Source organism: Rattus norvegicus, chromosome 3 (genome assembly GCF_036323735.1).
Source record: "Rattus norvegicus strain BN/NHsdMcwi chromosome 3, GRCr8, whole genome shotgun sequence".
Taxonomy (NCBI): domain Eukaryota; kingdom Metazoa; phylum Chordata; class Mammalia; order Rodentia; family Muridae; genus Rattus; species Rattus norvegicus.
In genome coordinates, this window is record NC_086021.1 from 150,670,228 (window position 1) to 150,696,464 (window position 26,237).

The 26,237-nt window shown below is 43.1% G+C and overlaps 1 protein-coding gene across 15 annotated transcripts in view; it reads right to left on the reverse strand.

The window, feature by feature from the left end:
- The window catches only part of Kif16b (kinesin family member 16B), a 279,523-nt gene that overhangs the window by 241,995 nt on the left and 11,291 nt on the right, over positions 1–26,237 (reverse strand). For 12 of the 15 annotated variants that reach the window (XR_005501888.2, XM_063283800.1, XM_039105043.2 and 9 more), the window contains exons 2-3: positions 4,922–4,991; positions 1,941–2,054 (exon numbers count right to left, since the gene is read on the reverse strand). Coding sequence is in view for 14 of the 15 variants with exons in the window: in XM_063283800.1 (XP_063139870.1) it covers positions 1,941–2,054; positions 4,922–4,991 (184 nt within the window). In the remaining variant the exon portion in view is untranslated. Of the gene's footprint in view, positions 1–1,940; positions 2,055–4,921; positions 4,992–7,195; positions 7,264–16,349; positions 17,146–18,708; positions 18,807–26,237 lie in introns of those variants that run through there. The other 3 variants (XM_039105041.2, XM_008762263.4, XM_008762265.4) reach the window with 3 other exon arrangements.

Here is a 26,237-nt window from a genome sequence, read left to right on the forward strand (position 1 = left end):
TTCTAACTCCCAGAGAGAAGGGCTACATTTGTTCTGACTTCCCTCATCTCAACTATTGTGCAGGTCACAAAGTATCACCTGTTCCCACAGATTACCCATCTGTAAACTGGGTTATTTGGTCTGCAAACGTTTCCCAGCCAGGTCCTGTGGTCACACAGTATTCTCTATCTCTCTGCACAGCCCTCTGTCCCAAAAGACTTGAAATTCGAGAAAAGCAAGAAAATCCAACAGATCATTAAGTATGTTAAAAAGGAAGGTCTAAGGCTTTTCATTCAGCCTGCATTTGGGAACATTCTGGAGATCACTACAATAAATTGTTTTTCCCCTTAAAAGTCCCTTACTTCCTCGTGTCACTTACTTCCCATGTGTGTAACAGAGCATCAGGCTGGGCTCCACATCCACAGCCTTCTGTGCCAGACTCTCCACTGTCAGCGTAGATAGACCAGCCACTTGAACCCAGCTCCTCCTTACTCTTTTACCTCTCCTCTCTCATTTACTGGTGTGAGAGGAGGCTGCCCTCTCTTCACAGCGGTCAGCTGGAATAATTCCTTTTCTCCCTTACATAGGCTTTCCACCTCCTCTAACATTAGCACCATGGCCTCAGCTGTGGTCCTACTGAAAGGTAATCTGACTATGAATTGAGCAAGTCACTAAAGCTTACCAAGGTTCTCCCGAAGATTAAACACGACAGAATACCGAGCAGTCTGACTCAAGACAAACTCAAATATCAGTTTCTCTGCCTCTGCCAACTCCTCTATCACACTGGATACTTCCTCTCTCTACGGTTTTAACTCTTCCTTCCCCCTTACTAATGTTTCAGTCCACGGCTTCTGGATACAATCACTACAGTACGCCAACATCAATATCTGCATTGCTTTAAAAGTCAGTCTCTCCTTCACAAACCACTTCTAAATCAGATACATTTTTAGTATCAAAATGCATACAAATCACTGCATATCTTGACAAATATATTATCTCCAGACACACGTATAGCACCCCCCCCACACACACACTATTTTGAGTGGGGTGTGGTGGTTCATGCTTATCCCAATGTGCAGGTAGGGGGTGGTATTAGTGGTGATCCTGAGAGTCTATATTCTAACAAGTTCCCAGGCAATTCATACCACTAAGGCAATACTCTGAACAGAAACATCTTAGGATTTTCATGCTCTAGTTTTCAGGTTTACAACCCTGGTCAAGAAGTTCCACATTAACATAAAAAGACCTGAACCATGTGTCTGTTATACCTAAGGAAGCTACTGAGAAGACAGGGAGCACAGTGACGGTGCTTCGACCATCAATGAAGCCCATGCTCTTCCACCACCTGTGTTAGTACACGTCAGCTCTGCTCCAACACCCAGCTTTTGCCTACCTAGGAGTATATGCGGTCTTTCTGCTCTAATGAAATGTCAGTGCCTTGCATGTCATCGAGGGATGTCTGATTCTCTTGTTTCTTAAACAAATCCTAGCATGAGTCTAGGGTATGGATTCTGGAGACGCACTCCTTCTAGAATCCTTTCTATAGCTTGTACTGCTCCACAAGAGCAGATGAAATGTGGCCTGGGTTTGATATTCATTTCCTATGCTCGGTATCACAGCAGGAACTTAAATATACAAATGTCACACTCCTGATACCAAATGCTACGCCATGAATCCTTCAAACTGAGACTCATGGCCAAGCTTTGAAACCATTCGAGCTACGATCATCACACTCAAAATGGTGAGAAAAAAAAAATAAGCTTTAGAGGAATGAAGTATCAGGTCTACATAAATATTCCCATCTGATACTTAAAAAGCTAAGTTACCAAATGCTAATTTTATATAAATTAAATTCAGCAAAAAAAAGTAAGTTCTTTTAAAGTGTTTTAGAGTAGTCCTGTTTTTCTTAATAAGAAAACAACAATCTCAACAACCCAGATTTTGAGAATGTCACACTATACCGTTTCTTGTGAAACATAATCTGGACTCTTTGTGTCAGCAGAATAAAAAGAGAAGTCATAGGTGAAGGTCTTGGTCCGTTCTCTGCCTGAATCCCCAGTTCCTCCTTCTGGTATCTGGAAAGACAGTTTTCACAAAAATAATAGGAAAATGAGGTGGTAACAATGACAACAACATAAAGAGTAGTGTCATTTAACTAGTGATTCAAATTGGGAAATAAAATTTGTGACTAAAACACTAATCAGCATTTAATTCCTATTAGTCTCCCTATAGAATAAATGAAATAAATAAATACAGCCTAAGAAGTCCACAATCTGTAGTATGTGTGTATGTATATATGTATGTATGCATGTATGTATGTACGCACACATGTATGTATATATGTATGATGACCATCAGCTATGGCCTTAACTAATATAATTAGCTTACATGAACACAAAGTTCAGTCAGACTGTCTGTTTATATTGCATGACTCTTGACTGTTTCCAGGTACCCCCAGAGCCGGACATTGTTTAACTTCAGGGGTCCTGGACACTAATTCTGGTAAAAGTGGTGCCCTCTGGAGCTATGTGGTTTGGTGGTACCCTGAAAACTCCAAGTCAGAGGTCTCCTCTTCCATGAAGCTTCCCTAACACTCCACCTAGAAGTAATTCTCCTTTTCTGAATGAAAACTCTCCTAAGATATATCATACTGTAAAGTTAACACAGATGTTTGCATGTATCTTATGTTCCATGCTTTAAGCTTATATTGAACCCCCAAACAATCCACATGTTTCCAAAACCTTATACCTTGGACACATGGTACAGTGTACTTTTCAATATAATCTACTTCTTTAAATTTTTTAAAGCATTAACAATGAACAAAACAGTATATTAAAAGTATGAGCATCTCCTATAGGTGTAATAGTGGCACAAATATTACGGGAGGTAACCACCCACTGATAAGAATTGAGGTCTACTCCACAGAGGAAATGCATGGCTGGTATGGTAAATCTAGACATGAGCCCATAGCTGGTGAACTCACAGGCTCTAGGAGTAAACCATTACTTCAGATAAGTAGACAAAGCATCAAACCATCTAAATGTATATCTTCATATCCACAGATTAGTTCTCAAACCTCATCAGAGAAGTTTCTTTGTTCAGTGAGTGATGGTTAACACAGAAACCCACAAGTCCAGACAAAAGGTATCTACAGAGTGCTCGGCCTTACATGGGATGCCTATAGCAATGCCCTCTCCGGAAGACTCAGTGAGCATTACAAGCAGTGCAGAAAGATTTGAAGAACCAGAAGTTGAGAAGGACTAGAGTAAAACAATGTCTTCTAGACAGGGCAGGAGCAGACCACTGCCTCATGAACTCACAGCAGCTATGGCTGCCTGCACAAGTCCTGCACAACAATCAAGCCAGTCAACAGTCCAGCCAGGAGAAGGGGCTCATGAGGAGCTACCAACAGCTGATGGTTCACCATCAGGGGAAGTCTGTTTTCTTTAATGGAGTGGCCCCTGGTAGACTGACCATGTTCCAGTGGTCCCTCACTCATGAATAACAAAAGGCAAGAGAGTAATCACAGGATATAGATTCTATCATACACTCAAGATGTGTTCAAGCATTGTGAACACAGAGATACATGAAGCCAAGGAAAGGTTGCTATAAACAAGAGCTAGACAGAACTGAAGAAGCCTGAGAAAACATCGGAGGCCAAAGGAGGAGGCCTCAGGATAGGCCAGAGTGAGTCACATTGTACTGGAGACTGGGATAAGGACGGGGGAAAGCATTGTAGTAGAGAACGCTTCAAGCACATGGCTACCGCAGTCTAGAGTACTATCCTCATTCCCACCTCTGGGGATCAAGTTGCACTACTCAAAAAGTGACCTCAGAGTATCCACTGCCCAGGACCATGAATTAATAGAAATCTATCCCTTGGACAGTTGGCCATGAAGCAGCAGGCCACAGAGACTCACATTTCCAAACTAAACGGAGCTAAGCCCTGAAAGAACAAGTTATCTTTAGCATTACTTTTATACCCTTGCTTCCTCCTTGAGTGAAAAGTATTCAAGGTTGTTACCCAGTGTGCAAACAGAATAAATAATGTATTTTAAAAGCAAAAGGAAGAATGTACCATTTTGAAAAATTGTGAAGTTTTTTTCATCTAATTTTTTCCTAGAAAGTAATGCAGTTTTTATTGTTTCCATTTTAAGCTTTCATATTCTCAGAAAATAAAAAACAGGGCTGGAGAGATGGCTCAGTGGTTAAGAGCACTGGCTGCCCTTCTACAGGTCCTGAGTACAATTCCCAGCAACCACATATGGCTCCCAACCATCTAGGATGGGATCTGATGCCCTCTTCTGGTGTGTCTGAAGACGGCTACTTATATACATAAAATAAATAAATATTTTTTTAAGAAAAAGAGGAAAGGAAAAAATAATAGTTGTCAGATAATCAAGGATCAGAATACATGATGGATTCTCATTTAAAAATCAAAACAAAGAAGTGGGAGTGTAGCTCAGATGTTAAGAGTGTCTGTCTAGCATGATGCATGAGGCCCTGGGTTTGATTCCCAGCAGAGCAGGCATGGTGATAACATGTTTACAGCCCTAGCAAGAGGATCAAAAGTAGAAGATCGTACTCGTCCTTGTTTGAGGCCAGCCTAGGGTACCTGAAATCCTGTCTCAAAACAGATAAATCTAGGATGAAAACGTGTTCGTGTCCAGTACTCACAGAATACAGGCAACTCCCAGGCTCAGGGGAAATGGGGTGGAAGTGTCGGTTCTTTTCTTCGACAGCTTGAGTCTGACTTTCTAGTCAGGTGGAAGAGGGTGGAAAAGGCACTGGGCTCGGATCACTGCTGGGGCTCAGGACAGCCTCAGCAGACAGCACACAACTCACTGCACTGAGTGGGCACAGTGAACTCAGAAGTCAGAAAGATCAGAGGGTAAGCGTGGGGTACCAACCAGAACTGCACCAGGGCTCACTTAGCACTGACCTTTAAGTTTGTGATTGTCGTTTTGCTTTTCTCCATTTGAATGATGAACTTGGCCTCCAAGTCCTTTTCTCTGCAACATAAATAAAACAGTATTGTTTTTTAGGAGACAGAATTTGTGTTAGGAGACAAAAGATTATTTTGAAATAAACCTATTTCATTTGACTTTCACATGAGGGTCTTTGTGAATGACATCTAGAAAGTTAATTCCAGATAGCACTGCTCCCAAATCCTTGCTAAGGCTATAAACATGAGGACACAGGACACAGATGCTACCATCAAAAAGTATGATCAATGAGAACATGTACTGTCAAAACCTAGAGAAAATTCTAACTTTCAGACAACAAGTCAGCAACGAAAACGTCAGGCATCACGAAGGGCTGAGCATCATGTAACAGGCAGCCTCCCAGCGTGGATGAAAACCAAGTCAAAAGATGGCTGCTCACAATTGAGAGCTGCTCCCAGGAACTAGAACAGTTCTGCCCCTCCTCTCACCATCTATCTTGTTAGAGCCACTGGGAATTGAGCTTCTCACAAAGCAGGAAACATGAAGCTAGGGACATTCTGAAGAACACAGTCTATATATTATGTGACAAGGACCTGTAATCCCAGCATATGGGGCACTGAGGCTGGAAGATTAAGAATTTGAGGCCAGATTGGGCCACATAGGGAGATCATGGCTCAGCAAGGAAAAAAAGAACCCTGTTTATCTATACAAAAGAATGTCATACCAATCAAAAAGGACTAATGACAACATCTATATGACATTATGGCACAGTCATCAGGACACATGATGTAAGTAGAGTGCAAAGCAAAGAAAAGCACAGAGGCAGTCCTTGCCTTTCATGGTCTGACTTTAGGATTTCACACTCTGGAGTGAAAGAAATACACGTTCCGTACTATTCCTAACTTGCATTCTGAATTTTTATCATTTCAGACTGGTGATATAAAATCTAGTCCTGTCTAGTGATGCCACACAGTAGCAGGTTCAGACTAGCCATGAGATCACCAGGGAAGTAGCACAGACGCTATGGTGTACAGTGCATATTATACTGTGTTGACAAACTGAAAGGCTCTGTAGGCTAAATGTATCCAGAGGATTTTGTCCCTAAAGCTATTATAAATTAAGAATATAATAAACCAAAATCCTCTTGAGATAGTTAGCCTACAGAGCCTTCCAGTCCAAAGAGAATGTATGTAGGATGACACTGCTTCTGTGTGAAGAACAGAGAGGAAGCCTTAAGCTTTTCTAAAAAGCTACATATGGAGAAAGAAGAAACTGGAAGGGAAGGGGCAATGGTGGGAACAAGAGTTCTCTGAATATGACTTCATCTATCAATCATTTCTAGAAAATAATGTATGCAAAATTTGATTAAATTACTTAAAATTCAAAAGAAGATAATGTATGCAAAATTTGATTAAACAACCTAAAATTCAAAAGAAAGTTGAAAACAATGACTCAAACTTTGTCCCACAGAGTGGAAGAACATTTCCATAAGGTATGGAGGAGTCTGCCTGTGCAATGTGACAGAATTAGTTCTCTTTGGTGGTCATTCTGAGATTTTTATTTGCATACTGTGAAATAATTCTTGAATACTTATGCTGGTATCACTGAAAACTACCACCAGTAGACCTAGTAAATTAAAAAGAAACATAAATAAAAGATGAATGAGGTGTGGATTATGAATGAGAAATAATAGCATGAACTTTATCTAAAAGAAAGAAAGGAGGGAGGAAGGGAGCGAGGGAGGGAGGAAAGGAGGGAGAGAGAAAAACCACAGGCTATATATTCCTAATCTGAAAATCTAAAATCCAAAAATGCTCCAAACTAGAAAGCTTCAGGAAGCTTGACATGAAGCCATAAATGATGACTTTCCAGGTGACCTCATGTGACAGGTCATACTGAAAATGCAGGCACATAAAAATATTATACGGAACTTCCTTTAAGTGTCTCTCATGATTAGTCAGGTCCAGGCCACAAGCTATTTCACTCCATGTATGCTAATATTCCAACATCTGGAACTATCTGAATTCTGAATTCTATCTGGTTTCCAGATATTTTGGATAAGGATAGAGACCTCAGTAGTTCTGCCTACTGGAGATCTAGAATTAGATGCTCAAAGGACAGTCTCTAAATACCATTTGCCACTGAAAGAACTCAGGGCTTCTTAAATTATGCACTCTAAATACCTAAACCTTCTCATTCAAGATAGCAGGGCTACTACAGATCACTAGGACTGTGGGAAGGTAAGTTCCCAAACAACTGGGGATGCTTACCAATGTTCATAACTGCTGAACTCCCCTCCCCTTGCTGTAAGCTCAACCTGGTGAATCACTTCCAATGACTAGAACACAAACAGAACAAGAAGCACTCCTGGGAATGATTGCAAAAGACTGTAATTTCCATCTTTCTGGCTCTCTCCTTATGCCTACTCCTTTCCCTGGTGAAGGGGAAGGCTACATGCCATGTTTTGAGAAGCTCTCAATGAGACCCACAAACCATGGGTCATGTCAAAGACTTAAGCACCAACCTAAAAGATTAGCACTAGCCAGTGTTGAAATATTTGAACAAAAATAATTGCAACAAAACATAAAAATTTGAATCAATCATATAAATTCTATAAAAAGTAAAAACTAAGAGGTCCCCTTCAGAGTATGAAAGACAGTCTTGTATTTATTAGTAGTCAGTTGGTAAATGAAGGGAGAGAATCGAGCACACATCCCATATATCTTCTCCATAGCAGCTACTTCAGGGAACTTCAATGGAAGCTTCCCTTGAGTATCCCAGTCATACTTTGTAGAAGAAAGAACACCATTAAACCAGAATTGGGCTTTTGTCCCTGGTAAGTTAAATCACTCTACTCTGTGAACATCATTGCTACTCACCCAACCTCTGTAAGATAGTCTAGGCTGATGGGTCCTGCCTAAAGTAATACCACCACTGTTTGGAAGTCGTGTCTACCCATCACCCAAAACACCTGCTCTGATCAGCACTGAACTATCAGGAAATGCAATAAGAACAAGGACCACGACAGATCATCGGGCAAGGGAATCTGTTAAATCCACCTGAGGAAGTGACAATTCACACTGCTTCCTTATAACAATAATGGGTTGTAAATGCAGAGAGAAGAAAATCCATATACCAAAAGCATACATTAAAGATATGTCAACCACCTGGATGTCACTACCCACAGAAAAAGGTATTTCTAAAAACTGTAACCCATTGGACCTAGGAGATAGCTCAGTTAAAGTGCTTGCTGCACTGGCACTAGTGTAAAAGACTGGGCATAGCAGAGCCCAGACTATATTCCTGTAGTCCCAGGACTGAGAGGAGAGAAGGAAAGAATGCCTGGGGCTCACTGACCAGCCAGTAGACCAGAATCAGTGAGTCCCAGGCTCAGTGAGGATTCGTCTCAAAATATAAGGAGTAATTGAGGAAGATGCCTAATGCCAATTTCTGGCCTCCACACATATGTATGTGTACACATGCACAAATTCATGTGTGTGCGCGCACACACACACACACAAGCATACATATCCAACTGTAACATAGGTAGAAAAATGATTAATAATGACTAGACATTTGCTCTTAAGGTATTATAATTAATGTTTGAGGTATGATAAAAATACCATCATGACTTTAAAATATCTTACCCTTGAAAATAGCCATGCTGAAATAATTACAAGTAGAATTATGTGTAATTTACTTTAATCTGATGGCAGGGAACTAGCTGAAGGCAACCTCCAGACCATCTCAGGATCAAAGAAAAGTCATGAACAGTAAACCCCCAAGATCATGTTGCAGTAAACACCATCAGCCTGTAGTGAATTCCCAGCCAGTCTGAAGAAGACCATTGTATACCACCAGGTCTCAGGCCATCCCATGTTGTTATGACTATAAAACAGATAGCTCGTGAGTGCACCCAGTGTAACAAGGGCTGCTCATACTTTATGTATCTGCTCTGGAGACTATACCGTCTTGATGCCTGCCGATTCCACAGTGGCACTTTCTCACTTAATAAACTGCTATGCCTGAATTTTGAATTTTAAAACAACTACTATCAATACATACCTCAAGTGAACAAAGTGATACACTTTCTAGGAATATTAGATATGGCATGGCTGTCCTCTCACTACTTGTTAATCCTTGACTTTGAAAGAAAGTATATTTCATTTCACAACCTGCCTACCACACCTGCCTCAAGTCCGGTGTTCCTGGACCCCCATCTCAGAAGCACCTCTGAAGCAGCTAAACTTAAAGGTCCTCTACCTGATCAGAGCTAACGCACCAAATATCTATCCCAACAGTACTCTCCGATGTAACAGTCCCGTACTCTACAAGAGCACTAATAGGTACCACTGAGTAATGTAAAACCAGCATCTTTCTAAGAGAAGTTATCCTAGCTGAGGAGTGGTGGTGTGAGGGCACAGGAAACATATCCAGTTTTGCCCTTCTTGTAGTCCAGAGCTTAACTTAAAAAACTCATCTCCCCAAGAGACAAAAACACCACCTCCACCCCAACCTCTGCTGCCCAACTGTTCAAACCATGCCTGGAACTAGCAGCCCTGGCAGCCCTGAGGGAATGCATCTGAAATGAGGAGTGCTGAACGTTGTGTCAGACAGGGAATGGGACACTGTTGACTCACCACAGCCTATACAAGATTCTGAGGAGCAGTGAGGCTGGGACAGGCAGAGCTGCCACCAGTCTAGATGACATCTGGCTATACTGCTCTTACATTTACTCTTAGGAAATAAACTCTTAAAATAAACACCATCTGCTTTTTGCACTGTGAATTTTACTTTGTTCTTTGACTTTAAAGTTTTATTTCTAAAACTCCATGGTAGGATATAAGGAAACGGGCCAGATTGCCTTCTGTGCTTTAAGTGGTATAGACACTTCTAACCAAGAACACTGAGATGGCAAGATCTTACCTAAGAAGCCATCTGAGTATCATGACAGCCAGGTTGCCTCACTTCCAGGTTCCTGCCAAACCATCAACTTCTAGCACTTCTAGCATTTTCTGTGCCTATGCTGTCCCCCGCTTCATCAAAGGGCTGCAGTCAAGAGCTTGAGCTCACTTTGAAACATAATTGTAGGCCACTGAGATTAAAGAAAGGGCTATCTGTTCCAGAGAGGAAATTTGTTTCTATAAGTATCAAGAATGAAACTGTAAGGAAACATCTTAACACCAAAAATAATCATACAGTATTTACAGTAAAGATGCTAGCTAGGTACATCTTTAATCATTAGAGAGAAAATATCTCATGGTAGTGAATGAAAATACGGATAGAAAGTCCAGGGGACTCTCTATGCTGGCTGAACAATCCCCTCAGCTGACTATGTTCAATGTACACGATGGGGGCTGTCACACTTACAAATATTTCACAGGAGAAAAGCAGGTTCCTCCACACCTTGCTGGGCATTCCTGCTCCATGCCTGTCACCTACTGCAGACTGTGGCTCATGGTCCTTTCTTTTCCCTTAAGCATCATGATTCCTCTGGGTCCATGTGAAAATCTAGCTTACCCCAGTTCTTCAACCCAACACTTACTTACCAAGTCCTGTCCACTCCATCACCTACCAAACTTGGTCTCATCTCCCTACTCCATAGCCACCATTTGAAGCCAATGCTCTTTTCCTCGAACCTAGTCTTTTCCCATGAATACTCCATTCTCTGCTGCCAGAAAGTGTTTTAATGACATGAGGCACCTGGCTTTCAACACCTTTGGGGTTTCTCAACGATTACAAAATAAAGACCAACTATCAGTGTATACACTCTCCATACAGCTTCCTGGAGCCCTCTGCTCTGTCCCTGCCTCAGCTACCCTCTGCCTGTCTTGTCCAGTAGACAGTGTGCTCCTTAAGTGTAAAGCCTACTGACTGAGCTCACACTCTCCTCCAGAGCCTGTAATTCAGATGTCACCAGAAACAGTTGTTCTACCTGCTGGGATAGCTGAATGGATTACTGTATGCAGCTCTCACCACAGCCTATTCAATCAAACCCATCCTGACTACTCTGGTCTTCCCACCCCACACTTTTCCTGAGTCTTCTCTTTCCACAGGACTGACACCTTCCCACTTCTCACACAAACCTTGCCTAGGCTCTAGTCTAACCTGTAGAGGGCCGCAATAACATTCGCCACCACTAGATGGCGCTGGCTTCCACTGCGCCCCACGTGGAAGGCCAGGATAGCCTCCGCCATTACAAGATGGCGCCAGCCTTCGCCGCGCCAGCCAACTCCCTTTTAGGAAGTTATCTGTGTGCACATGTGCAAGAGTGCCTTCGTGCCAGGTCTTTGCCCACTCCGGGACGTGCCTTATGAGATCATGGGTAAACAACCAATCAGGTGTGGATGCACCAAGCTAGGGTGTATATAAGCGCACCATGTTGGCGCGCCGAGGCTTCCTCTTTAAGATTAAAATAAAGTTTGGTCACAGCAAGGATTTCTATGTACCCTCATGTTTCTTGCCGGCGAGAAGTCGCACGTGGGACACTAACCAGCTCTCCCTACTCAACTTTCAAAAACAACCTTCCTATACTTAATGGGCTCACCCCACTCCCACAGGCCGCATCTCTGCTAAAGTGATCTCTCCAGCTAGTTCAGAGAAGCAAGGACCCAGCTTCCTGCACAGCCACACCAGGTGCAGCAAGCACAAAAGCATAATTCACAATGTGCACCAAGTGATCGGTTTCTCGATTCTTACCAGCACCACCAAAGACCAGGCACGGAGAGTTCTCCAGCCTCAGGTCAATTTCCTCTGACATTTAAGAAACATGGGAAATAAATCTTGACATTTTTCTTATATTGAGGAAAATAAATAATCCTAAAATATCACTTGAACATTGATTTGATAATAGAGTAAAATGAACTATGTCTCTCCCCGGCAACTCTGGTGAATTAGGTTTCTCAACCGAAAAGTCAATTACAGCCCCTTCATATAAATAAGTAATTTATCTGAAAGGTCTGGAAACTAAATCATATGATGTTACAAATGAGCCAGCTGGAGCAAGTTATAGATCAATACTGGAGGAATACAGAAAGGAATGAAACCGGTTCAGAATATCCAGTCATGGACGGAGGTTAAGATGCCAGCTCCCAGACAGGTGGGTAGGAAACTAAAATACTAAGGGAAACAAACCTATGGCAGATACTTTTCCTAATATATTTTTAAATTATTCAGCAATTCAAATTGACTCTAACCATTCTGCTAAGAATATTTGGTCACTCAGTAACACAGCCAGACCAAAGGACCCTGTACCCTTCAAACTCAACCCCCTCCCTCGGACAGTCCTTACTAGTTTATTCTAAAGCAAAATGAATCCCTCTTCTTTCCCCTGGCCAAGTCTCATGCTACAAACCAGTATTTCACTGCCTTCACTTTAGATGCAAAATACTCAACAGCAACAATTTAAAAAAAAATGTGTTTTTAAAAAGAATGTACAGGCTCCATTTACAATATAATGGAAAAAATCTCAAGGGACACTGAGAAGAAAGAGCAAGCAATGAAACGGCTTGCCAATGGCCACCGTGGTTGCCCTTCAACAGAGCCAAAAGAATATGTATAGCTGCACATCCATAGGCACAACACATTTCTGAGAGAATAAGCAGGAAGCTGTTTGCCTGGGACCTTTGCAAAGAATAATAAGCAGGGCCTTGGGGGATCAAGAAAATAAACATTTCACTGCTAGGACTGTTTTAGAATGTTTGATATGACTTTCATAATTAAAATCAATGTAGTTAATTAAAAGACAGCCGCCCCTGCTTCAAAACACTGTGTGCTTCCTCTTGCTTCCTCCTGCTTCTGGACAAGTTCGCATCTGACTCAGCCTCCTCTCCTGGCACCCAGCCACTCAGAAGACAATGGCTGGCCTTGCAATCCATAAGTCACTGTGCTCTGGCTCACTGTCCGGTGAGGTCTAGATTGGCCTCTTCCGTTCTCTACCCTTATATCGTCCACAATGCAAAATGACACCCAAGAATCAAAGTTACCCCAATAATACCCTTCTGTTCTTGAGGAGCACTCCTTAGGCAGTCCCTCAGTTACCTGACTCTACCCAGCCATGCTTCTCCTTTGTGAGAGCTCCAAATAAAATACATGTCTGATCATGTTGAATTTCAGATAATCAAACAGCTTCCGCAAGTACCCCCCCAACCCAAAGTACAGACTCACCCAGGAGACCGCACACACTCCTCAGGCTTCACCACACTGAGAGGCATACAGACCCCAATGCCCATCTACAGCCCAAGCCAGGAAGGTAGGTAAACAGACATCCTGGATAACCAAAGAAAGAGCAGAGGTTCCAGGAATACATGTCAGCTCCCTGACTCCAAAGTCAAGAACCAATCTGCAGCTCCCTCTTCTTATGCTTTACCCACATTTATGGCTGAACACTTGGAAGAAACTAAAGAGAACGAGAAACCAGTGCATAGTCAGGAATTGCTGACAGTTCTTAGTCTCTGCTCTCCATGAAATCAGACCAAGCCCAGTGTGGTAAGTCACGCCTGTGATCCAAGAACACAGGAGACGGAGACAGGAAGAGGCAAACTGAAGGTCAGCCTGGCACCATACAAGGATCAGCTAAGTCACAGCACCACGACCTGTACCTAATGCCAGCCTCAGATGGCAGCAGTGAAGAAGAGGTGGCAGTACCTCCCCTGCATTTCCTTAAGGCCACCCTATGCAAAAGTGAAGGATGAAGTCACTACCACTGCATCATGGACATCACAGCAGTAACAGAGCCACAACTGAGATGTGCCATGGCAGGTCCAGGTGTAAAGGCTGAGACTTTTATCGCCCTGCCTGACTCAGGGAGGGTGTCGGAAACCCACAAGTAGGCCAAAAGCCAACTGTTAGAGGTAACAGGTTAGGATCCCAGAAAGCAGCCAATCTGAGGAATGCTAGCTAACCTCTATTCATCAGTGTACTCCCTCAATAAGCAATGGGGGGAGGGGGGAGGAAAGAAGGTAGGGAAGGGGGAGGGAGGGAAGGAGGGAGAGAGGGGCATCAGATAATACAAGTGAGATGCAACAGAGACCTAAGCACAGCCTCGGCCTACCCCATGCACAGCTACAAGACTTAGAATGCCCCTCAGAATGTACTGAGCACAGGCACACAGCAGGGAGACTACTCCCTGATTCAAGCAGCTGGCAGCCAGGCCTGGCAAAGAAGAATGAAAACACAATGTCTCACCCACCCCAACTACCCCCAGAGGCAAGGTAGTGCACACATTCAGGCAAAGTAAGCACCCAGAGCCCCAGCTGACAGATCTGAGCTGGGGTCACTGAGCAAGGATGCAGATAGGCTTCTGTTTGTCAAACCATCCTCATCCTCAGTGGAAAGAGCAGCCTAACAGAGTTGTCTTGGTACAAAGTGGAGCTTCATAAGATATACAAGATGCTTACAGAAGAGAAACAAAAAGGAGCCACATAAACTTTTAGCTAGGATTCTGTGAAGAAGTTAACGGTCATTCATTCCACAAATATTTAGTGAGTATCCTCACATGTCAAGAACTCTTGGTGCAGGGAGAAAGTAGCAAACCATGCATTTCAGGGAAACAATAATTTTCAATCTCACTTTAGATAATGGTAAATGCATAAAGAAACATTACTGGCTGTCTTGGTGTGGCACTGATAGTCAAAAGGCATAGAAAGATAAGGCGGCCATGGAGAGCTCTCCAAGGGGTGGCTTATAAGTGAGCAAAGGTCTCCACAGAGCATGCAGGAGGGGTTGGAGAGTGTTTATGGTAACAGGGTCCAACCGGCACTGCCCCGGGCCTGACAGTTACCAGAGTTATCTGGACAACCTCAACACAGACCAACAAAAAGGCCTGTCCTACTCAGAGGCCTGGGAGACTAGCTGATTAGCCAGTCAGCTGGGAGATTCTGAGGCCCGCCTGCTTCAGGACATGCTGCCCTAGCTGACCTACCATGTCCTCCTCGGTGACCTTGAGACTCTGCCATGTCTATCTGCTTCACTGCAACTCCTTGGCTATTCTGTGTGCTAGAGAGCTGTCTCATCCCATCTTAATGTGGCCAAATCACAGCCAATTCTAGAAAGAAAAAAACACCTGGGGCTTCGGACAGCAAAGTTAATATCCCTAGTCTGAATCACATACACTCTCCTGAAGCAAAGTGCTATGTATATGTGTGGGAGGGCAGGGGGAGACAGAGTGAGGGGGGAGGGAGAGAGGGAGAGGGAGAGGGAGAGGGGAAGAGAGAGAGAGATCTCACACTGGACAGGACCTAAGAAAACAAACTAGCTTCACTACCCACCATATAACCCGGAAGCCCCCAACTGATCGATGCTGATTTTGTTCATTAAATCAAGATCTATCTATTTACTCTACAAATATTCTTTTCTACTCTGTCCATAACAATTGAGGTTCTATAGATATTCTTGCAAATATAACAACAAAAACCAAAAAAAAAAAAGAAAAAAACATAAAAAAAAAAAGAAAGAAAAAAGAAAAAACCCTGCCCTGCCCTGCCCTGCCCTGCCCACTGGGAGCTCCCATGCCAAAAGGGAGATTTATTTTATCACAACCTTTCCCAACCTTTTCCCTAAATGGGTTACAATGTAGGTTATATAAAAAAAACGTATTTTACATTTTCCCCCAGATCTTACAAAAATGAAGTTATACAGCTGATTTATAAAAAGCTTCAGAAATTCTGGGTATGAAAAGCTCCGTCTTCATCCACACACTTGAGAAGCCACAGTTCATAAAATGATTATTATCAATATCAAGATTCTTTTACTTTTTAAAATTTTGCAAATTACATCTGGTTGTTCTGTCTTCATGCTGTGAAGAGCATGCCATGTAGTTCATGTTTCGTCCTCAGCTACTTCCCAGGGTAAAGCCCTAATGGCCACTCATTTAAAGTAGAAGGTCACAGTAGTCAGCGGCAGGCTAGAATGGCGCAATGGACAAAGACCTGCTTAAGATTTGTTTCCTTCAAGAGCCCAGACTCAGCATGGGCCCGAGCAGACTGCCCGCAAAGCCAAAGCCAGCTTAGAGGTTAGATGACTCTCACCTTTCCCCAAGGCCTGGGAAGCTAAGGAGAACCCGGCTTTATTTTTTCGGGGCGGGGGGGGGGGGGGGGTGAATAAAGCAAAGTTGGTCCAAAACAGAAATGTGATCTCCCTTCCAGGAGAGTCTTGCACTCCCAACCCAGGCAGTTAGTTGCCTTCCTCGGCCTGAGCAGGTACTGCTTGATAACAAACAGCTCCACTGGCCTCCTGCCTTCCAGGCTATATGGATCACAGGAAGGAATGCCAGTCCTAAGTAGACCACTGTCCAGAGTAACTAAAGAATAAACCAGGAGCTGCCATAACCTAGCAAATGCAGGGTTCTCTCAAGGAAAGCCCTCTGACCACAACCCAAGGCTGACCCATACCCAAAAAAAACAGTGTGTGGCATGTGACACTCACCCAGTCAACAAACCGCCAGAAAGGAGTTCTGTCTCCCAGTTCCAACTTTGTCATGCCCAAGAATACGCAGAGGGCTTTCCTTATCCAATAGGCTGCACCCAAACCTACTAAATCTGACCCTGAGGTGGAAACACTAGCTGGGAAAGTTATGCTTCAGTGACCCAACTTTCTTGTTTCTCCACTCACCTATTAATAGCCTCAGAAGGACAACCTATGACTTAACCAATAGACACAGGAGAGGAAACAAACTATAATGCGGCCTGAAAGAAACCAGATAGAAGGGAAAACCAGATGAGAAACTAGGAAAAGAACCAAGCCAGAACCCTCAGCAGAAAGTGTATTTCACAGGGGCAGTGCAGGGCTGGGAGGCCAAGGTCTCAGAACCTGAATCAGCTCCAGGTACTGGGCCTCCAGTCAGTGCTTAAAGGACTGTTCAGCTGTAAGGTGGGGAAAGGCCACCTTGGTTTGAGCTAATAGCATATGAGTACTCTGAGGAAAACAGTCCAGATTTCCAGTAGAGTTCAAAGGAGCCCCCTCAAGCCCCGACTCCAACTCCCAGCTCTGGGTTTTCATGGCTTGTCTAAGCACTGTATGAAGCTCAGGCTGCTTCTGAGCAAGAAGACAATGAGCAAAGGCCCCTCAGAACACAGCCCATACTGACAACCCAAAGACGACAGGAATGTAAAGGGGAAGCGGCCAAAGCAAACTGGGGATGTAAACGAACCACACAAAGGAGAAGAGTGTTAGGCAGCCTATCTAAACCAGAAGTCTGAAAATGTCCTCCCTGACCTGGGACTGCTATGGCCAAAAACTCCCTGCTGCTGCTGCTGCTGCTGCTGCTGCTGCTGCTGCTGCTGCTGCTGCTGCTGCTGCTGCTGCTGCTGCTGCCAGTGTCTACATTTTCAAAATCAAAATATTTTACAGAGGAATCTGGATTTCTTGTTTCTTAGGAAACATGGAGGGGGGTTCACAGGACAACAGGAGTACAGTTTAGGAATACACTTCCCAGAAGTGACGCTCAGCTCTCCTCGGTCTAACAACCCACTCCAGTCTCCCAGCCTCACTCCCAGATGCACGACAGGGTCCAGGCAGGACACCCCGGCCAGGAGAGGGAGGAGCCAGTGTGGAGAGGAAACTTCCACCATGACGGAGCGCCCTTCTAAGGGCTCTGGAGGTGTTATCTCACACCACCACATGACTGCATTGTTAGATTTTGTTTTCCCACCACAATGCCTTGAAGGCAGAGAGAACATTGAAAACAGGGGACTGATAAACTATACTTTCAACAAAATAAAATGTAACATAACCTGACTGGGGGAAAATCTGTTTGACTTCTTCAAGTTTTCTAATTTCTCATTTAAGATTTATCAAAGTAGCTCTAATGTGAGAGGGAGGTGCCTTCTCTCATTCATACTATAAATTCCTCTCTCCTTCCCGCTCTCATCCCTCCTTCAGGCCCATACACCTCCTTCACTCTCCCCTTACCTGGACCTCTCCATAGTGCCCTGTATGCCCCAATTCTCACTCCTCTAACTCCTTAACAATATCTTCACTTTCTGAAGCCCTGAAGAGGCAAATTCTACAGTACGAAGCTACCAATACCTCAAAGCTGTGAACCCCAGATAATATTAGCTCCACAATTTATCCCAGATTCCTTGAACATAAATACACTGCCACCACTTAGGGGCAGAAGAAAAGAATCTCCTGAACAAGGCTTAAAAAACAACACAGCCGGGCCCTCCCTAGGCCAGCAGTAGGAGGGTGAAGGAAGTCTCAGGTTGCATCCAGTGACACAGTTACACCTCTAACTGAACCTCTTTTCAAAGGAGGAGGCAATACACAAAGCAAAGCCAGTGACTGCCTGGGGCCAAGAGGTCTCATCTTGAGATAAAGGGATGACATCAGAAGAGGAGTTCTACTTCTGGTTCACGTAAGCCTTCACCTCTAGAGTGTTACCTTTCTAGCCTTTGAGGATTACTAGTGCGTTTTAATTCAGCCTGTCTTCTCCTGCACTGTGAAGCTTCTACTGAGCCTCCTTCAGGGTTCAGGGTTCCCCTGCTTACATTTGCAGAGCCTGACAGACTCAACTTAGCACTTGAAATAGGAATCTCTCCAACACAAAGAGGCCCTTAGCTGCCTTCCAATCACTGAGAAAAGCCTTGAGAACAGCCACATGTGTTTATAAAGATGAATAAGGAATAAAGCCACATCACACCAAACCCACACAGAGAAACCTAAGTTCTGGTGGCATCTATTGCACACAATAGTAGGGCACAGTCATTATGAATTCTTTCAGGTCTATAAACAAGGCCTCTGGGCCACCCACCAGTTGCCCTTCTCCAGCTTCAATTATACTCACTGGCCAACCATACTTTGGCTCTGAGCAATCCAATCAAATGCCTTCCCTGATGTTCCAAATTCAGCGTGTCTTCATATTCACCGAAAGTTTTGACAGGACTACAGGACCAAGAACAACAGATGTTAGGGGCTATACCCAGCTTGGACACCATGGGAGGGACTCTGTGATACTAAATTTATTTTCATAGTGAAGCCACTATGCTATTTTCCTTTTTTTCTTTTTCCTATTTCTGGTAGCTAGCTAATCAAAACATGTTAATAAACATTAATATTCCCTGTACTGAGAATTTTTATTCAATTTCCAATTTGGTAACAAAAAATTGTAGAAGTCCTAAAAGAGAAAGCTCTTTGGATTCTTCAATAATTATTTTTCATTAATTTACTTGTGTTTTATATACATAGGTGTCCACAAGGGGCATCAGATTCTCTGAACTGAAGGTTATAAAGAGTTGGGAGATATCACATGAGTGCTAGGAATCAAACCTAGTCCTCTGGAAAAGCAGACAGTTCTCTTAAGTGCTGAGCCATCTCTCCAGTCTATTTAATAAATTTTACTAGTATCAGAGACCCCCCCAAACCCAAACTGAGAAGTGCTGGCCTAGTAAGTCACCTGTCACCACCCTATAATGTGTAAATACTTTGTGAATAATAAATCAAGCAATCAACTGAGCAGATCTCTAGCTACAAATCTGTTTCGAAGGCTAAGAAATGTGGTACAAAAAACAGCCCGGCTTCATCTGTTACTGATTAGTGGCAGCTGCCTCTCAGAAGTAAAGGCAGAATGGGAAAGTTGGCAAAAGCAAGGCACAGGACAACAAAAACCTTCTGACTCTTCAAAATCAAGCTAAGGAATTCAACTAAGTTCAAATCAGAGACAGTCAAGTAGCACTTAGTGCTCCAGGAAAGGAGGGAACACTCTTCCTCCTGATTGAACAGTTCATTTTCTAAGTCAGCAGAGGGGCAGACGGATCTCAGAATTATTTGTTAGTGCTAAGTGCACAAAGCAAGGTACACTGTAAATAGGCTCCTCTCAGGGAAAGCCTGCCTCTGGAATGTTGTTAAGTCCCTTCCTTCCAGCACTGGGCCACTGACTTCATCAGAAGTCATAGCATCAGCCTATCTCTACAGCTCACCTTCATAGCTGCCTAGCGGCAGCAGAGAAACAACCATTAATCTCAGTGCTAGAGGGAACAGAGAAGTCTCCGAAGTTCAAGCCTTTTCCTGACACTCTAGCCTTATGATCAGGCAAGCAGAAAACTCAGTCAGATGGCCCTGGAATGGTGGGGCCTCTGGGAGCATTGGGGCCATTTCTACCTGCTCTTAGATCCATCCTTGGACCTGGCAGGTAAGCAAGGGTTAAAGTTCTGAGTAAAAATGGGAACTGGGACAGTTAACATTCCTAAAAGTTCAGATATTGGCAAGAATTATGCCTAAAATAAGCAGACAGAGAACAGTGCAGAATGACACCTTCCTTCTCCCTCTGCTCCTCTACCCAGTCTCTCTGGATACCCAGCTAACCTGAGCTCCTGAGGACAGGGGCCAGGACCACTATGTTCATGGTGTCTAACACAATACTCTATACCCAGTGGGTGTCTGAGAGGTACTGCTGAGTGACCTTCACACAACTTCACCTTGTCCTCAAGTCTTTGAACATCTTTTCTAGGTTCCTTAGCAGAGCTCCAAGTAACCTTTAGACAGTATTTAGATCAGGCTATCCCATGTTCACCCTTCCATAATGAATACAAAGTCTAAAATCTTGCTGTGGGTTAGTAAACCCTGCATGTCTGCTCATGTCCTACCTCACTGACTCATCCCTTTGGCCTCCTCCCTCCACTGCCATATCCCATTCGTCTTCCTTCTACAAGCCCTTGTACATTCTATGTCTGCCTGGGACATTTTCCCCAGATAGTCTTTCAACCCCCCTGACCTTCCATCCCTCATGAGTGCGATTAGGAGTAGATTCCAGATATTCATGAGTATCTAGAGTTCTTGCCCTTTCTGTGTTTTGTTTTCATTCCATCACTCTTACTGCCTGTCATTACATGGTGACCCCGTTTCCACTCTAGGCCTTTAATGCCCAATATGGCAGCTACAAAGCATATGTGCTACTGAAATGAAGTTATACTGTAAATGTAACACACCAGACTTCAGACTTTTTAAAATGTCAAACATTTCTTTGTTGCTGTTTATGTTAATCGCATATTGTGATGACATTTTGAATATTTTATGTTAAATATATCATTAAAGGTATTTTCATCTATTTCTTTTTACTTTGCTTTTCTGTGCTGGGAATCAAACCCAGGGTTTACACATGTGCAAACTCTATCACTGAGCTACCTCCCCAGCTCCCTCTTTTTTTTTTTTTTTTTAAGATGGGTTTTTTTTGTGTTATGTGTGGGGGTGTTTTTTTTTAAAGATTTATTCATTTATTATATATGAGTACACTGTAGCTGTCTTCAGACACACCAGAAGAGGGCATCATATCCCATTGCAGATGGTTGTGAGCCACCATGTGGTTGCTGGGATTTGAACTCAGGACCTCTAGAAGAGCAATCAGTGCTCTTAACCACTGAGCCATCTCTCCAGCCCCCCCCCCCCCAGCTCCCTCTTTAGTTTTAATGTGGTCACCAAAACTCACGTCTATGCTTCAAACTGCACTTCTAAGCACAGCATGACATGAGCACTTAGTTCCTCAGGAACAGCATCTTTATGTGTCCCATTCACCAATGAATCTGCAAACCCAGAACAGACCTCTGCACTCAAACACACTCATCAAAGACCCAATGATTGTAAGACCCTCTTTTGGAAGGACTTTTCTACCTTGCAGCATACTGGTCAAGATTTCCCTGCTTCCAAAAACTTTTTTGGGACTGCTCAACTTGTCTGGAACACCTAGAACAGAAGCCAGCACATTTGACACATGGGTCCATGCACTAAACAGCCATTAGCTGAGCTTACCATAACTGGGTGTGTTTATGTATCATCTGCCTCATTTCATTGCCAGAGTAATAACATTGAAAGAAAAGGAAGAAAGTGTCCGACTATTAGACACGAATTTCAGAAGACTGACTTGAGGCCCAGAGAACTGAAATAATGTAAAATGAGCAACTGGCAGACCCAGAACCCAAACTCACATCTCCCAGCTTCCACTGTGGCAGCAGGCCCTCCACCTGAGGCCCAGACGGCAGCTGGCAGATAGCATCACACAGAGAGATGATCTGCTTGCCTGCACAGCAGTCTGTCTGCTTCTTTGTTTTAGGTATAATTCTTGCCAATTTCTGAAATTTCAGAGATTTCAGTAGCCCAGAAACCCCGTTTCATTCAAAATGTGAACATCTGCGTACAACCCAGGTATAAGAACCATAATCCAAGAAGATGGAAACATCCTCAACGCTCTTGGAGGATTCAGGTAATAAATGATTAAGAAAAATAGGCAAGGTCCCAGATTGTAACAAGAGCTACAAGCAGAAAAAGCAGAGAAAATGATAGAAATCACCAGGGATGGGTGATGTACTTTTGTGTCTAACCGAGAGCTCTCAAGCTGAGGAAATGATAACTAAACACAACTCTGAGGAGGAAAGGAGTGTAGTGAGTGCATATCTGGGAAAGGGGTGCCTCCAGCAGATGAAATAGAGGAGTGGAGAAACATCACCCTTCTAGACATTAAGTTTAGAGAGCACAAACAATGTCCCTTTATAGTGGAGAACTGTCACTGGAAAGTGGCCTGCAGTCAGTAAGTACTGTTGCTTGCCTACTCTGCAGGCAGATATAAACATGGGCCTGGCTCCCACCAATGGAAGGTGAATGCTAGTGTGTGTGTTCCGCCAGCTACACAGATAGGACACTAAGTTCTCCAAAAGTCAGAACTCCAGGAGGGGAGATTAAAAACACCTGCTGACCAGGAATCACAGCCACGGCCTGCTTACATGAATGTGTTTATACTCAAGACACTCAAATGGGAAAACTAATTCATTACAAAAGGCCCTCAACTTCTCTAACTGTAAAGCAAGAAACTGTTCCATTTAGCCTCTCTTCTGACAGTGTTTCTCATGGAAACAACTCCAGGTTTTTCAGAGCCCCCAAAGGCACTGAGTTTGTAGATTAGAATTATTTAATTCTGCCTAAGTCCAACCTTGGCCACACCCTGAGAACTGTCCTTCCTCAGCTAGGTGTGACTCCAGCCCTCCCCAGGCCCTACTTCTTACTTGATACATGGAAACAGTTAGTTGACCAAGGTGTTGAAAGCTCAAAGCATATCTACAGTCCATTTAAGGAAGGGCCAGGCCCAGTCTACAGAACAGAAAAAGCCATTCTGGGGAATGTCATCCATTCTTAGTCTTAACATATGCCAAGGAAGGCTAAGTTGGTAGAAATGACGCAAAGGGAGATGTTTTACATGACAATCAAATGCCACATAAGATCTTGAACTAGAACCTGGACAGAATAAAGGTCTTACTTGAACAACCTGAGAAATCTAGACTTAAGTGGTTCTATCACCAAGAATACAATATCACTTGCCTAGTTTCAATCCTATGCTATGGTATTATGGTATTATGAATTATATATGAGAACTCTGCTAATTTTTGCAATATTTCAAAACGGAGAGCTAAAAATATTTCAAAAAAGAAGATATATATTATTTAAATCATGTTATATGGGAACCAACTACACTTATTAACAATAAACATTCTCCCAGTTGTCCTATTTGATCAAGTCACAAATAGCTCACATGAAGACCATATCTTTAGAAAAGGGGAAAATTGGGGTTGGGGATTTAGCTCAATGGTAGAGCGCTTGCCTAGGAAGCGCAAGGCCCTGGGTTCCGTCTTCAGCTCTGGAAAAAAAAAAAGGGGAGGGGGAGAATCACCTATCCTTTTTCTAACATTTATTTATATGTGTACAAATGTATTCATGTATGTGGATGCATGCATAGCTACCATAAGCATGTAGAGGTCAGAGGAGAAGTTCTGAGTCACTTCTCTCCTTCTGCCATGTGGGTTGCAGAGATCCACATCAGTCAGGCTTGTGCCAAGTGCCTTTAACTGCAGAACCGTCTCACAGCCCAGAATCTAGTTTTCAAGTGTTTGTCTCAACAGCATTTTCCACTTTAAAGCTAGTCTTCATCAATTTAAGTCACTTTCTCTTAGAAGTTTCCTGAGGGTCTTCAAGTCCCCTTCACAGGAGCTCCTGAGTCATTTACCTGTGCCCCAGGCAGAATTGATGAACAGAATCACTGAGATTTTGAGAATGAGACTCAGCGGGCGCATTGCTGGGAGATCTCACAGGGCCAAGAGGGCCAGGGGCAGCAAGCTCAGGAGAGCAGCACCCTGTGGTGGGCTCTGAGCCCTCAACTCACAAAACTTTATAGTTCTCTTTCTGAGTTTCTGTGTTCCTAGAGTTCGCCTGCAGCCCAACTCAGCATGGACCTCCAAGAAAGAGAACTACAGACATCTCAAGTGTGGCATTCGTAGCTCACATTTCACGTTTCAGGAATCTCACTACACCTTCTGCTTTTCAGGGTATGGATCATAACACTGGCTTAGATGGCAACAGATATCTTCTTTTTCTAATGAAGTAGCTGTGAGGAGAAAACGACAGCACACACTGAACTGAAAAATACCTTGCTGGACCAGCTACAAGAAGACATTTCTCAACAATCAGCAGCAGCCTTCCAAAACTCAAAAGCCCCTCATTTCAAATAGCACAAAAATCCTTCTCCACTCGGAAGAGAGACCTGCCAGAAATGAACCTTATTCGCAACAATTTTATTAGGAGATCTTTGTGGAAAGTACGTGGAATTCTGAAGTGAACTGGTCAGAATCCTTTTATGCAAAAGTATCTCTCTCAAAATATTTACTAATTACAAAGAAAAAATAAAATGTTACTAGTGCAGAGACCGATTAAATGATGTGCTAACCAGGTTAGCATAGTCAGCACTCTCAGTAATAAAACACAGTGATAAGCAGACTTTCCAAACACTACAGGAAAAGTACAAAATCACTTATGTGGTCCTCTTGCCAAAACATATTAATTGAAGTTAATCATTAAAAAATAATCACCAAAATACAAATTGAGGATCATTCTAATAAATTGCCCTTAATTGAAATATGAAGGTCATCAAAGACCTTGAAGCTAAGGATATCACAGACACAGAGTATAACGTCCTATAATTTCATAATCTGATACCATCTTCAATGGCCTTCTAAATAAAGATCCTTATAGCTATAGATCAGTGCAGCTCTCACCCCTCACCAAAGAAGCTTCTTTATGCAGTGGACAAAATTACTAGAGACAACAACTGGTCCAAGTATGGAGAATTTGTGACTGTGGAGTGCCCATCCCCAAACAAGATGTCTATAATAAAACCCCTACCCCTAAGGCCAGGATACACCACAGAAGAAAGGCACCAAGAGACTATAAAAGCCAGAGGATGTCTGTGAACATGTCTTCTGGATGTGACTTAGGTGTTGCATCCATGAGAGTTCAGCATAAGAAGGCCTGTACTAGACAACACCAATCAACATTCCAGTATGGATAGGAAAAGGGCTCACAAAGTCCCACCACTAACTGTGAAGCTACAGGCAAGCCCAAGGCTACTAAAGGAAGAAGAGTCCATTTTCTTCAGGGACCAGCCTCCTGACAGGTTGCCTGTGCCCCAGAGGTCAGTCCTACGCCTACGTGTATACTGGCAAGTCTAAATGGACTCATGGTTGTACAAACATGTGTGTGTATGTGCACATATGAGTATTTGAATTTGAGAGGTTATGTAGAGAGACACAGGAGAAGTTGGAATTGGAGGAGAGGGAAAAGGACAGGGTCAAATGCATTGTACTTGTGTGTGAAATTCTCAAAAAATATTTTTAATCCTCTAGGCTGGAGAGATGGCTCAGAGGTTAAGAGCACTGACTACTTGTCCAGAGATCCTGAGTTCAATTCCCAGCAACCACATGGCTGCTCACAACCATCTGTAATGGGATCTGATGACCTCTTCTGGTGTGTCTGAAGACAACTACAGTGTGCTCACATAAGTAAAATAAGTAAAGTATTTTTTAAAAATTTAATTCTCGTGAAAAATTAAAGAGGTATATAAGGTCATAAAAATGAAGAAAAGCCTGAAAAACTGTCCAAGGTCAAATATGGACAGATGCCAACTACAGAACATGTGGGTACTAGACTGGATGGCAGAGCAGGAAGGTAAAGAAGTCAGTGAAGGGCAAAAGCGCAAATCCAGTCCACTGAGCACCACTGGGACGGTATGAATCTCTCAGCTTTGATCACTGTAACATTTGAGATGTTAATGTTAGGGAGAAGGTAGATAAGAAGTTGAAAAATGTGTGCTTTAAACTTTACTTAAGTCTAAAAATATTCAAACAAACTAAAACCAACACTTTTCTGAGGAAGAGACAAGAATATGCTATCCCATAAATTATGCTTCATTTAAGCACAGTATACACTGGGCCTTAATAGATAGAATTAGAGTATGGAAGTAGCTATGCAAATTTCACATAATAAACTTAATAAACAGTGAGG